This window comes from Macrobrachium nipponense, chromosome 17 (assembly GCF_015104395.2).
Source record: "Macrobrachium nipponense isolate FS-2020 chromosome 17, ASM1510439v2, whole genome shotgun sequence".
In the NCBI taxonomy this organism is placed as follows: Eukaryota; Metazoa; Arthropoda; class Malacostraca; order Decapoda; family Palaemonidae; genus Macrobrachium; species Macrobrachium nipponense.
Genome location: NC_087210.1, coordinates 87,079,590 through 87,095,106, shown reverse-complemented (window position 1 = coordinate 87,095,106; position 15,517 = coordinate 87,079,590). Strand labels below are relative to the sequence as shown.

The 15,517-nt window shown below is 33.6% G+C and overlaps 1 protein-coding gene across 3 annotated transcripts in view; it reads left to right on the top strand.

Moving 5' to 3' along the window:
• The window catches only part of LOC135196429 (rho GTPase-activating protein 190-like), a 334,492-nt gene that overhangs the window by 216,520 nt on the left and 102,455 nt on the right, over positions 1-15,517 (top strand). For all 3 annotated transcript variants that reach the window (XR_010310411.1, XM_064223251.1, XM_064223252.1), the window contains exons 21-22: positions 2,753-3,169; positions 9,431-9,592. Coding sequence is in view for 2 of the 3 variants with exons in the window: in XM_064223251.1 (XP_064079321.1) it covers positions 2,753-3,169; positions 9,431-9,592 (579 nt within the window). In the remaining variant the exon portion in view is untranslated. The remainder of the gene's footprint in view (positions 1-2,752; positions 3,170-9,430; positions 9,593-15,517) is intronic.

Here is a 15,517-nt window from a genome sequence, read left to right as displayed (position 1 = left end):
ATAGACTGTACTGGCAAGACTTGCAAAGAGTGCTGAGAACAAGGAGCTCTTGGTATATTGGAAGTAGAGTATAGTTATTGTCCTTCTTTCTGCTATCATGAACTTGTATGGTAAATGTGACTACGCATTAAGAAAGAAAACCTGGACTCACTAGTGCATTTACCTATGGGAGTAAGTTCCTTCAGAGGCAAATATGCTCTCGATGACCTCTTAAATCTTTTACTGACACTATAAAAGTAAACTGATTTGGAAGAAGATTCCTCCAAGATTAGTACTGCATCATCCAAATGAGAGGTGCAACATCGTAATCCCTCTCCTTAGGGCAAAGCAAGAGGAAAGATACAGAGTTGGGAACTTAACTGAGTTTATTGTTTAACCTCTTCTTTAAAAGCTTTCATTAAAAAAGGTTGATTTTACATTTGAAGATACGAAAATTATTCCCTAACTTTATGGTAATTTTCTGGTAAAATTGCAGCTATTATAAAAAGGAAAGTAAATATACAATGATTTGAAAAACAAAAATTTACTGTGGCTGAACTCCAGTAGTTTGTTTTTTCAAAGACAAAAATACTACTTTATAACTTTTTAACCTGTCCTAGACAACTGCAATAGAGTGATTTTGCAGAGAGATTATCTCTCTCTCTCTCTCTCTCTCTCTCTCTCTCTCTGGGTAAATAAGTATTTTATGTGTTCATTTTTACACGAGGAATTAAGAAAGTTGGAAATAACTGTATAAAATGTACACACTTTTCTAATTTTTATTTCTTAAAGCAAATACTATGTACAATTATAAACAATCCGTTATCCCAACTGTTCTAAACAGTATTATTATGGTGTGTGAACTATTATCAAGAGATGAGAAAACCCAATTCTGTATGCTGTCTTTGAAAAATGATTTGACAGATAACCATTCACTCTCTCTCTTTTGTGCAGTCATTTTCTTTTAATTTTTTAATAGATTGGGGAAAATGTAAGCAATAACTACTTTTAATGTTCATTCAGCAAATAGTTAATAGGAAAAGGATAGGTCAATGAGGAAATTCAAGAGGTAAGGTAAAGATATACTATATACATGTGACGTATTATTTATATATATATATATATATATATATATCTATATATATATATATATATATATATATTATATATATATATTATCGTATATTGTGTGTGTGTGTGTGTGTGTGTGTAGAGTCTACTGGTCATTTTTACCAGATAGTATATATGAAATTGCAATAGCCACAATGCCCCCTTTAGAAGTTAAGAGGGCATTGTATATGTATGTATATGAACAAACCCCAATACTACTTATTCATTTAACAGAAAGGAAGTAGCATTGAGATGAACAAGTAACTATATACATACAGTATTGTCAGTAATTGAGCCTTGGATGAAGTGTGTGAAAAAAATTCTAAGGTATGACAAACCAAAGATAGTTAGTGCTAGAAATGTGCATTAAAGCCAAAGTAAGATATGCAAATTGATATTAAATAGGAGACTGGTGTGTGTAAATAATAATATCCAGTAGGAGGTATTAGTTGTTGCTGGGAGGATGGACATTGCCCCTGTGCAGATTGAGTCCAAATCACCTTCAGTTTGTCATAACTTGTTTTTTCTAATATTTCATGTTGCATTGGTTGTAGGGGTTTAATAGGATATGGTCTCACAGTATTGATCCCTGCATGAACATCATCTAAAGTACTGTTACGCAGTTTCGCTGTTCTATTCCCACTGCAGGAGTGGCAGACTTAATCCAAGAAGAGTACACCTGGATATTTGATAATGGTTTTTGCAGGGCTCTGCTCTTTGTTTCAGTGGTCATGTACAATATATATATATATATATAAGTGTGTGTGTATGTGTAATAGGTATTTGTTTACGAAATGTCCTGAGCATTTTGGAAATTTGGTTCACATAAAGAAGGTAATTTTTTATTTTAAGTTACATCATTATGCCAGCTGGATGTGATTTGTATGGTGAGAGAAAAAAATTAGATGTTTTGAATTGTAATGATATTCACAATGTTTTCCACATAATCACTGGTTGTAGGTTAAGTGTTCTTTCATATAAATAATTACTGTAATTTATATCACCATTTAGGCATTGTGAGACATGGTCAATTAATAATTCCCATGTTTCAAGAAATAGTTATAGAAACTTTTTTCAAGAAGCTTCCGTGCACATTTTTTCCTAATCTTTCCTAATAGCACTTGTTTTGCAAGCATAAGGATTCTCAGATTTAAATAGATGTTCTGACATGGGAGTGGTAATGTTTTGGTATTAACAAATATTTGATAAGAGCTTCAAAACTTAAAACTTACCACACTTACTTGATAAAAAGTTTTTACATTCATCATTGGAAGTGAAGTAATACATTTGTATATGTAGTATTAGGTTTAAGATATTCCCAAAATACTGAACCAGAACCTCTGTTTAATGTTGCTTAAAGATTGTATATGTAAATTTAGTTTGTAATTATTTTGACAGTTTATATATGTAATATTAATGTTAGGTTTTAGGGTCCTGAAACAGCACTTCTCTACTGTGGGTTTTGTTGTTTCCTTGGTATCATAAGTAGCCAATTCTCATTTTTTTTATTGTTTACTGTTTGTTGTCATAACATTTTATGTTGTTTACATTTCAGATTGTCACTAAATTTTAATGTACATAGAGTAACAAGTAGTAGAAAGCCTAATTTTGTTTTATTTTGTTTTCACACAAATGCAAATGCTAGGTTTCTTCTTTGTTACAGAATTATTTCGTCAATCTTATCCAAGCACAGAGTCTCTGCCCACAACTGTGTCTTCCCGCTCCAAGGTTTCCACTCAGCCCTCAGACCTAGAGCCTACTTACCCTCCCCTGCCACCATACCCTCCTCCTCCCCCCTCCACTTCACCACCCCCATACAGTTTTGTAGCTCGCGATCATTCCTTTGATGTTGGGAGTGGGGTACCAACCTACCACTCACGGGATGGAGGAGCCTCCTCTCCTTCCCAGCGTGATCGTCCTCCCCCTCCCCCTTACTCATTTGCCCCTCGCACCTTGCCCCATGACATGAATAAACCCCAGCCTGCCCCCAGACATCAGTTCTTTAAGGCAGAGAGTTTGACGCTTGACCACGGGGGCTCAGACCAAGACTACCTCGTGATGCCAGAGAGCGTGGACAGGGGTGAATATCCTCTTTTGCTCGATTATACTCTGGCACACTTTTATGATTTTGGCTTGTCACTGTAAATCCATTATTTTAGCTTGCTGCTGTTTCTAAATATGGGGATAGACCAGTAAAACTTGCATGCTAACATTCATTGGAGGAAATTTCAAATTTTAGAGTTAAATGTATTATTTTAGCATTAAAAGAATAAAAAAATAGTTCTGAAAAAAGTAACCCTTGTTGATGATTCAATGAAAATGTTAAAACAGCAAATGCTGTATAAAACATGATTAAAGTAGTCAAAATTTGTCAATTTTCCCTTTTGGGAATTCATTTTGAGAGCCAGAGGGGATATTTTCCAGTCATAATGTCATTACATGTTTACAGTATACACAAATCCTTTGTGACCTATAGAGATCTTAGCTCCATAGGTGTTTGACTTTTGGTCAGCAAAAGGATACAAGCTGAAACCTTTCACACAGTCTTGGTGGGTATGATTTGTCTCTCCCCATCCGGTAGCCGTAACTTCATAAAAAACATTTGATGCCACTTTGTACAGCCTGTGCATTGCCTTGTAGTGAATTCAGTTGTGTTTTGCATGCCATTGCCTGGTGTATTTGCATGCATAAAGCAAGATTTCTCATTTTAAGAGTGTCATAAATTGAAGCTTTTTATGACATATCAAGGTTACAGTTTTTGAAGCGTTATCGTACCTATTTTCAACCATGCTACCATTAGGATTCTAGTTATTAGGGGGAAGATATTTTTATCATGGATACAGTAACTGGCATTATATTTTGTATTTAGAACAGTCCTCCCTGTATTTAATCCTCATAGATGGAATTTTGTAGGGCTGTTGGTGTTGCTAAGATTATCCTATAAAATATGGCGCATTATTTACATTTCAAATGACCCAGTGACTTGCAAACTAATAAAGATTTTTAATGTTCCAAAGATCTTGAGATTATGGATTTAGTTTCTCTTTCTGAGTATTAAGTACTTCAAATTATTTATTAGATATAAAGTACTTCGTCATATTAGTTTTATGTTTTCATTAGTTTTTAGTCTTTTGAAGATTTTTCTGCTGCTGATAACTAATGTATTCTAGTGTTAATTTTGTAAGAAATGGAGCAGTGATATAGAATATGAGTTATATATCTCAGTTGTTCAGGATTTTAGGCCCACATTTGTGCTTTGCTGAATAATTATTTTCACTCACTCTGATACCTTTAATAATTTCCACCCTCTTTCCCCATGAAGTAATTTCTTCTATTGTAAACAGTTGTTTTCTATTATAGAGAAAATAAAAGTTTTTCTTTATTCAAAATGGTGAACATAGTACTTTATACAGTGTACTACTGTGGAGTTGTATAGGACTTGCGGAAAGTTGTATGGTGAATATTTTGAGACCGTCCAATGCTTGAAAAAAATAAACACAGCTAGGATGTAACGATTGCATATATAATCAGTAAATATGAGTATAATTGCCATTTAATATCAAAACAAGTGGAATGAATACCTCTTGTTTATGATTAAGAGCTGTCATTTTAAGAAATGTGACTCATCTTGAATGAGTACCGATGACTTGTATTTGCAGGAGTACTTCTAGGTAATATAGCACTCATTTCTGCTATTTGGTTAACTTTATTCTGATTTAGTGTGAAGGGGACGCAAACTGGCATGGTACCTGTTTTGTTTTTAAAACGGAATCTTGTTATTGCCAGTTATGAAGATTAGAAACTGCTCTCTTCATGAACTGTAATCTCTGTTTGACCAAGTACCTTGTATTTTTCATAATTGATTAGTAAGATTGCAATGTATATCAAATTCATTATTTTAACAAATCTTTAGCGTAGCAAAGGCTTCCAGCAATCTCCATTCCAAATGTTTGAATTAATTTCTTGATTTGGCCAGTATAGCTTCTAATACAAATTCTTCATTGTTTTTGCTTGTTTTAAGACATCCATACTAAAAAGCAAAGTTTTCTGGTGGAGGTTTTTCAAAATTTTGAGTTGAGTAAACATGTTGTGAAGGTGGATGCGATTTCATTTATGTCATTTGGCCTTTATCAATTGTGGTCATCGATTCACATGTATTGTAAAACGAATAACTTCTGATATTTCTTTTTAGTGGATGTATTTACAGAAGCTGTGTTTAGAGGAAAATTGTTTTCAGCACACTGCCACAAATTTTTCACTGTTTTGCAGTGTCTTTTTCAGAGCAGTATTGTGTATTATATGAATATATCCTGAGAACTCAATTACTATTTTTACTCTTTTATTATAAAGTAGTTCAATGAAACTGTTCAGTAACATATTGAGACTGTGGTAGGGCTGGCTCAAAGTATTTATTCTTAAACGAAAATAGGAAATTCCAATAAGGTAAAGTTGAGGGAGTTGGACTGCTGTGTTGGAAGAGACCAATGGGAATGGCTGAAAAGTAAAAAGGCAAAAAAGCAATGCATATTAGAATCAAGGTTTGCTGCAAAGAGAACCTGTGGTACCATCTGCAAGTTGTGCCACCTACTTTTTTATTGATGTTCTTTAAATGATTGTTTTTATTGTATAAGATGAGGAGATAAAATTTAGAATAATTTTTTGTACCTGTGTTACTTTAAAGTGAATTCATACACTCTTTTTTGAAGTGGAATCAATAATATAGAAACTTTATGAAATGGAAAGCCCCTGGGTACCTGATGAACAAGCTAGTTTTAGACAAGGCAGTATTTGCACAAATCAAATATATATGTATTAAGATGGTTTTGTATTAGTTTATGGAGTTTAAAAATCCTTTTCTAGTGGTTTTGTTGATTATGAGAAGGCATTTGTCATTGGTTACAGACTAATAGTGTGGAATATTATTGTATTCCAGTTAATTATGCAAATCTTTCTGAAACTAGAAGCAGAAACAGGCTGAATAAAGATGGAAATATTTTAGGTAAATTTGCAGTAAATGTTGGGGTGCATCAGTATTACGAGAGGTTTCGTGTCACTACTGTATTCCCATTAGTGTGGTAAAACTGATTAAAGTTATATGTCAAACCAAACAATTGGCAGGCTGAGTAAAATTTGGAAGTCAAAAGACTGATATTGCTTATGAATACGTAAGAGCATTCATTATTTTAATAGATCTGTATTGCTATATGAGCATGAATCTTGGTATGACTATAAGAACCTACTGGTATGACTATAAGAACCTACATAGAAGTTATTGTTAGGTTGAGAACAAATTTTTCAGAATAAAAGGAGCCCAGTGGCAGGGTAGTTAGAGATGATACCATAAGGTCCATATGTAGGTGAGGTAATAGTAATGACTTGGAAATGTTCTTTGAAATAACATGGAAAAATTGCAACAACAGTAGTAGTGTCAGCTAGTCTCTTGTGCACTAGAAGAATAAAAAAGTGAAGTTTACAGTATTCGCCTCTTGTAGTTTTACCCACTGTGATGATTATAATTTTTTTTTTTTTTGGTGATTGTTACCTTATAGGGCCCAAGACAGAAACTACTTTACCAATATTATTGCCTTTCAAATGGCGTCCTATGAGAAGCCTTTTAAATTACATCCTATAAGAAGGAAACTGTTGCTAGTCAGGACAGAGGTCACATAGACTACAGCATCATTTCTTTTCTTCCATACAACCTAATAGACTAACAGTGCTACTTGGCATCATGTTGGTACACCAAATCAACTTGATGATGTGATAGTTGGCAAAATAATGAATATTCTTATTATTTTAGCATAAACTGTATCAGGTTTTAGGTCAGCCCCATGAAGATTAGCAATTTTATTTTGATAGACTTTGTTAAGGCTTTCATTGTCTTATGTATGAACTGTTGGTTTCCTCAAGCATCACTGCTCATCGTGTGAATGACTTTCACCACAGGAGGATTGAATGGTTGTTTTTGTCTCCCTCCCTAACCAAAGACTTATTTGCAGGCTCTATTGAGCACTGCTGTACATACTCTGCTGTCTAAGCAGGATTCAGTAGCTGGTATAGTCCTTCTTAAAACCATTGCCCATTACAGAGGCCCTTAGCATGGAAGCCTAAGTATGATCCATAGAGGCCATTCATGCTATGGGCTATACAAGCCCACCTGAGGTGGAAACACTTCCTTCAGTGCAGGATAAACTGGGAAATGGGTTTAGTACTAGCTTCTACGGGACTGATTAGGAGTCCTCTTTCCAGCTAAAATGCTCACAACCAAACCTGTGTCTACTGTGAATTTGTAAAAGTTTGTTGTTGTATAAGAAATTTCCTTTATAATGTACTATATACTGGTTAGAACAGGAATGTCATTACAGAAGTTTTTGCTGATGTGTATAGAATGCCCCTTTAACAGAAAAGTTGTAGAATGTACTGTGTAGGAAAATATCCAGGTTTCATTTTTTTTTATATTGTGAAAGCCTTGTTGGGCCTGATTGGGTGTAGGTTAGCATGCTTGGATGTTAGGGTTTGCTTACAGAATACCATCATTAGCCAGTAAAGGAAGATGAGGAAGCTTTTATATATTGTTTTTAATTTTATTATTATAAAAGTCATATGTATTTACTTAATTACAACATTTTAGAAAATAATCCTGTAAGGTTTAGATGTTATGGGCTTTCATTGAAGTTACTCTTTGGTCATTCCTTGCTTGAAAGAAATTAAGAATAGCTAGAAACAAGCAAGGAAGGTACTGTATATCCCTATTTTTGGACCAAGCTTCTCTTGCATAAATCTTGAATAATCTGTTCTTTGAATACTGCAGTAATAATCTGTAGTTAGGTCATGTTCTGCAAAACAGAAAAAGACAAGTACTTCTAATGAGCTATCAAATAATTATTACTATAATTTATTTGATATGCATGAGAAGTTTATTAAAAAAAATTTGGATTCAAAGTAATAAAAGCATATGACTTATTTTACCCAAAATAAGTCAGATTCAGCAAGTCAGATTTTATAGCTATTTCTTTCATAGTGAACAATTTATGTTGCCTTAATTGTCTCCTTTCCTATTAATATCTCCTTTTGGCTTCTTGGTTTGTTTTAATAGCAAAACATCAAGTTTTGTAGGTTTTGCAGTTGTATCGAAAATCAAAGAAATCAAATTGTTATAGTAAGATCATGAGATCTCACCAATACAACTCAACAGAGGAATGACTTGAAGTCTTCTTCTCATATTGGACATTGCATCTTGGCAATCAGGCAATCTCTTTGGTTTTGTCTTCATGCAGTTACATTGTATTATTGCCTTTGGAAGTGGTATATTAAAAGAATATGGTAATGCTGTTTGCATTTCCCATGCAGTTTTGTTTTTTGTTTTATTCAGAAATGAGATATAGAACTATGTTCATCATGTGCAATCTGTAAGTCTTTTTGGTTCGTAATGAATCATAGTGACTTGCAAAATATTGAAAGAAGACATTTCTATACTGTTTAATGATATAATGCTTATAATATGAAGTAGGTGTTCAAGATATTTACTGGCATAATATTTTCTTACTCTCTACTTTCTTCATTTGATATACTTATAATTTAACCTTGGAAAATTTTGTTTTGAATGTAGCTTGTAGTGTATTTTGACAGACAAAAGAAAATATTTTCATTGTTTGACATGTTCTGCATTCCCTTGTCAGCTTGATATGCAGCTCGGTAGCAGATTTTAAGGGTATTACCTCTTTTTGACACTTGAGGCAATATATGAATGTTGTATCATACTAACTACACAGGACTGGTTTAAGAATGCCTTCTCCACACAGATGGGTGGGCATATGTGTTAATGACAGACCTGCTAACTTGTGGGTGCTGCATCCCTTTTCAAGTTCCATTAGGTTTTCTGGATGTTTTATTGATGGTAGACCTTTTCTTTTACAGACTAGTGATTTTTTCCTACAACGTTGACAGACTTTTCTAAGCTAAAACTAGAACATGGAGTTAGGTTATGGAATATGGTTTCTTACCAGTCATTTTCTATTGACAACAAAGTATCGACTACAAAATATCAGACTAGGTTTTAGTCAGTTTTAAAAGTAATATGACAATTAAAGGGAATGCCAGCTCTCCAGGGTTAATGGTGTCTGTTTACCTGTAACATTACAGTAGGCCCTTCATCACACCCAGAATACTTGTAAAGAATTTGCTTTGTGATGCTAATTCAAATTTTCTCATAAATAAAATTAAGTCTTCAAACCAATAGTACTGAGCTGGTGTGTGAGGAATGGTTCATGGAAGGGTGACAGTGCATCATATGTGTGGGTGAGGTAGTAACTTGGTTGGTGTGTGGTTGGTGGTCCCACAGGTGGTCTACAAGTGTATCCCCCTCCCACGACCCCCCCTGAGCCGGCTCCCCCTGACCGCGAGTGTGTTGAGGGGCCCCCACGCCGCTTGGTGAAGGCCACCACACTCCCCACACCCACTCTGCACTCAGCAACATCTCGCACCTCCCTCGATGACCTCACATGTAACGTACACTTTAGTGCGTTTACAAATTGATATACTGTACAGTATCTATTTACTATTAAAGTAGTTAACAGTCAGTCAGCACTAGGAATTGAAATCAGGTATCACGCACGAATTTTGAACTTTTATTAAGTCAGTTAATGCTTCTTGGTCCAAAGGAGTCATTCCTTTCGAATTCAAATAAATTTTTAACGTTCACATTCCTTGCTGAAGAAGGCATGTGTGAAATCAAGAGATTATGAAATAGATTTGCAAGATTTCTGCATAATGTAGTTGACTGACTTGATGAGGGACTTAATGGAGACATAGCTAAAAGGGTAGTTATGGAGAATGCCTTTTTTTTAAGTGCTTGCCAGTGTTGTGTCTTGTGTTTTCTATATTATGTTTTTGTCTCTTGATTCTTTCCCCCTAAAATACTTATTTTGAAGGCTTATGTTTTTAAGGTGAATTGCTGATTAGAAGGTTTATTTTCTTAGGATAATTGATAGCTGCTGCTGTTTGAACACTTAGTTTGCTTTGTAAAATGAAAAATTTACTTTTTTTTTCCTTAAATGTCAAATAATAGCTTACCATTGCTTGGAGTGGAAGTAAGTAATTTTTATCAATCTTTCATACAAAATTTTCTTGCTTGTCTTAGTATCCATGATTAGATTTTTGTTTGTGTCTTTTTCTGTATTTTGTTGAGCATAATGAACATATAAATAGTTTGGTGAAGTAACTGAACTCAGTGTTTTAAAAACATCATAGTTAGACAAATTTTAATTCAGTACAGAGTTGTCATGCTCGAAATACATTTTGAACACCATGTTGTGCTTCCATGATTAGAGGGAGTAGCCTTTTTATTTTTTCTTGTTGTGTCTTACTTGATGTATGTGAAGGAAGGAGTGAATTAGGAATTTATATTGTTACGCTATAATTTTTATAGAGAATTTCATTGTGGTCTTTCTTAGATTTTTCGTAAAATATTGGATATACCAGTGTCTTTGGGTGTGCTTGTATCTCATAAAGTTGTCCTAATTTGATGCTTATGTCATTGGCTTTTTATCTGTTGAAGACTACTTTATAAAGTAGGTTGCTGTGAATTTTTATACTTGAGAATCTCATAGTAGTATAGAATTTGCAAATTTGAGTTTATGATTGTTATGGTGTATTTTGAATGCTTTGAATGAAATATAACTCATTGGTAATTGTGAAGTTTGTTTGGTTAGGATAAACTGAAGGAACTTAAAGAGTTTTTTATTTTTTTACACTTGACATGCCTTCAAAAGTTTTCTGTTCCTATTACATTTCACTGAAACACTGTCCTTGCATTTTCTTTTGTTGACCCTCTGTAAGGTGGTTCTGCGCTTGGGATTTTCTTCGGCTGTAAAATGCAAGCACCTTATTTTATAGGCATTTTTTAGATTTACAGAAGTTTGACCATAGAATTTCTTTTTTAATTCATAGTAATGGAAGAGCAGACACACTGACTACGTTTATGTTTTACATAGTACATTATTCCTGTAAGGTTAGATCTCTTTATTATCAGTCTCGTTAGATTTAAAAAGGGGGTGAGAAGATATCAGAATCGTATACCAGTCCAATTTAGAGATAGAGGTTAATAAAAAAAAGAATAGGATCAGGAATTATTCTGTTTAAAATTTACATAAACCTAAAGTCTCATCTAGTTCTTCGTTTTTGATGAGACAAATCCATGTGATACTTGATATTGTATTTTTCAAGACTAGCTGAGATTTTGCAACTGATAATGGTATATGTATTTGTTTGTGGTTTGGGAAAGGGGGTTTATACAGATGTGTTTTGGGGAAGGGGATTTATGCAGACCTGGCAGACCTGCATATTTGAAATTTCTGAGTTTTGAATTATTCAACGATTGTTACACAGAATTATGAAGTGGAAGATCTGTTTGTATAGTACGTAAAGGTCACCTTTTTACTTGTTTTCTGTGGTCATTAGCAGGTGTCCATACTTTTAGGATGAAAATGGCATTATTGCTTGACTCCTAATGAGAAATATATGTACGTACATCCTTCCTAATATATACATATTTTTATATTGTTAGAAAAGTTAATAATGTTTATTTATTAGTTATGTACTTTCTAGCATTTCTGAACATGTTTAGTTCTTCCTAGAAACTAGGTATTAATGACCTGTTCCAAGATAGTAGATCATGAACCTAAGTTTTTCTTTTTGTACAAATATCCAGTAAATATCCACGCAGTATTATAATGGAAAACTCGGCAATTTTTTTGTTGCAGTATTGAAAACATCACATTCAATATTATTGTGAAAAATTGCCTTCCAGTATCAACTCCCAAAAAGTTAGATTGTGTTTTGAATATGCAGATTTAGAGAAAAACGGACGCATTGGAGGTTAAAAGACTTGCCACGTAGCCATGCACGAGTTAATTGTGGTTCTCACCCTACCTATGACTGGTGTGAATTGTATAGGAAAAATACCTGTGAAATTTCCACATTATCATGTAGATGCTTAACCTTTAATGGACAGATACCCTCATATGAGTACCAGTAACAGGTTTTGGGTGATGGACAGATTCACTCATGGTGAGCATCAGTATTATGTGCCATTGATTTGGGGGAATTTGACGGGAAAGAGGATGCATTACCTCCATAGCCCATAAATTTACTAGTTGAAACGTTTAGACTGGCTCAGATCAACGCTTGTAGGTGGCTTATGAGTTAGGGGTGATCTTGACGTCAAAGGGACGTGTTGTGTTTCACTTCCTCCCAGGACGTCTTTTTATATTTTTGCTCATAAATACATCCAGGGGTTGCTGTTGGTTTTAGTTCTTATCTTTTTTATGATAGTATGTCAGTTATAATTGTAATTTTGCAAAGAAAAGTGTAAAGAAATATTAGAAAAAACATGTATAATCTAAAAAGTTAGTGCATCTTCGATCTCAGTAAATTTACATAAATATTTTCCAACAAATGCAGTATTCAGAATTTGTTACTTATTTTAGTTCTTATCTGTTTTGATATGGTGTGAGCTGTAATTATAATTTTACCAAATAAAATAAAATTCTTTGTTAGAAAAACATGTACAACTTGGTACAGTTTATGATTGTCTTGTAAAAGAGGCTCCACAAGGGGTTGTAAAGAATCTTTTTCAACTTCTTGTGGAAGGTAGGGAGAATTTTTAGAATTTGTTTCCTTATACCATGTGCATAAAGCACATATCTTCCTCTTTCCATTGATGTGTTTATTTCTTATATTGGCCGTTCTCAAAGTTTGCCTGGTATGGGTTGCAGAATATGATTTTTTAGCCTGGCTCTTAAGGGTTAACAAACACTATCACACATTGTGGAGGAAGGCATCAAAGCAAGGCATGATTGTGCTTCAGATTGTTAGATGAAAGTGGTTTAGGTTAGTTTATTCTAATGCAGTGGAAAGTATGCTGTAAGTTATATTCAAATTTATTAATTTAAACTCTTTTATCTGAAGTTTTTTCCTTTGTTTGTACTGTTCCTTACTATTGTGGAACACCTTGGTCTTCTCACATCACACCAGAATACACATTGTCTGCTAGTGAAAGAAATTTGTGCCAGGAAGGTACTTTAATAGAAGCTGTGAAAGTTAAACACCTTACAATATTTTCCATGATCACATGGCCATGCATGCTTGATTTAGAAACTGATTTTTGGGGTCTAGAGAAATTTGTAACCTCTTTTCTGCTTATTAAAAGCTCTTAGGATGTTCAAACTTTTTATTCATTTCTTCATTACGTAAGTGGAATGAGAGTGATTAGTGAATTCAGTACTTAATTGCACTTTCATTATATAATACTGATAAATGGCATCTGAAAGCTTTTCATAGGAAGCAGTAACAAGTTTTATATGAAAATGCTCCTTGTCATTTTTTGCAAACACAAACATACTTGGATACACTGCAATAGGAGCAGTATGTATTTGCATAGGTTTTTCTATATCTGACAAAAAACAATTTGTATCAACAGTGTACATATCCTACTTGTACAGTCGTCACATTGATCTAACTGCCTACAGGCTAATGCTAGAAATTGAGAGTCATAGAAGTGTAAATGACATTTAACAAAGATAAATGGATTTTATAAAGGATGAATTAAATTGGATATGCTGTTTGTATTAGTTTAAGTAAGCAATAATTTAGTGCCATCTGCAATCTGAATTGCGGCATATTGTGTAATTGTGTTTATTACTAGTTCATTGCTAATACAGTACTCTGCTGGTCAGTGGTACAATAATATTCATCTATACTTTTAAAATCCATTTTTCTATTATTTAAGATAACATAATGCATAACCATGCTGCTGAAAAAAGCCAAGTGAAAGTTTGATTTCAAACTACCTATTTTTTTTTTATATAAAATTTTCAGCTGTTCACGTTATCCAATACGTACAGTGCTTCCTTGACTTAAAGTCTGTTTTTCACCGTTTCGGTGTTTTAGCAGTGCTCACAACACCATAACTGGAATTATGGTGCCATAACTTGATACAACATTAAGTTACAGTACTGTAAAAAGCCATTAACGTTGCTGAAAAAGCTCTGTAAGATCAAATCGCAATAAGTCAGTGGCGCCGTAAGTCGAGGACGCACTGTATGTACATTTTTCTCATGTTATTATTACTTCATAGAATACAAACAGTGATGATGTGCTATTTGCATTTGTTTATGTTTTTGTGAACATGCACGATACCATTTGGGAATTTTTTTGTTTAGGCATCAATCTGCATTCAAAGTTAACCATGGGGGGAAAGTTTCATGCCATCTGATACACATAAAAACAATAGTCAAATGTGTTCTTTCATGCCCAGTAGTTTTGATAAAAATATTTTTCTCCACATTTATTGACAGTTGTGTTTGATGGCATGACAAAGTTATGGGATTATGAGATGGTGAAGGCATTGTGGGAGATCCCACAGACCTCATGATCAAGCACAGATGCCAATATTTCCTTGCATACATAATTTTGTTTTGGTTATTTTACTGGTTTTTCCAGTTGGCACTAGAATATTTATGCTAATATTAAGACCTCAGGTTTGTTAGTTTTGAAAAATACAAATTGACTAAAGAATTCGTCCTTTTATCCATGTTGCTGATGCACGATAATTAATGGTCATTAGAAGCTTGAATATTTTCGTCTCGGTTTCAGCTAGATTTTGCAGCTTAGATATACTAGCAGTATAAATATTCCCTTGCCAATCTTTTCTCCATAGTAAATAAGTACTTTAATGTATATCAGTTAATTCTATCTAACATCATTTGTAACATACTAGATACGGCAATTATTTACTATCGTACTATGGTTGAAATGCAAGCAAAACAGCTGTTGTTTTCCGATTCGTTCGTTCATAGCAAAACAAATGGTTTTCGTTCGGTTGTTTATGGATTTACGCATTTATGCAACAAATAGGATTACTAACGATTGTACTTATCTTTCTCTTTTTCTTTAACTTACTTAAATGGGATCAAAAGATGGAGGTAAAGAGGTTATTGTAATGTATGATAATTCTCGTATATAATTATCGTTCATATGACTGAATTGTCGAAACATTTGTATGTAATCCAAAATGGTGTTACTTCACCAAAATGAAAATGAATTTTTAATAAAAAAATTAACATTACATTATCGTAAATGTTATTACTACTGTAATTACACTACCATTAAGATTACTGAAAGATTACCAAAGGATAAATGTTTAAGTGAGCGCAACCATAACTTGATGTTTAAATCTTCTCAGCTAGTCTTGCATACTTAAAAGCTGATTTCATTTATGTGGCATTATTTCTTCAATATGCCAATACATAATATGTAAGGTAATAGTATTGGTTTTACTATCTTTATTATCAGTTTAGTATATCATAATGCGAATCTTTTCATGTATGTCAGTGGTTATTGTACCAAGGCCTAGGCTATCCTACCTATA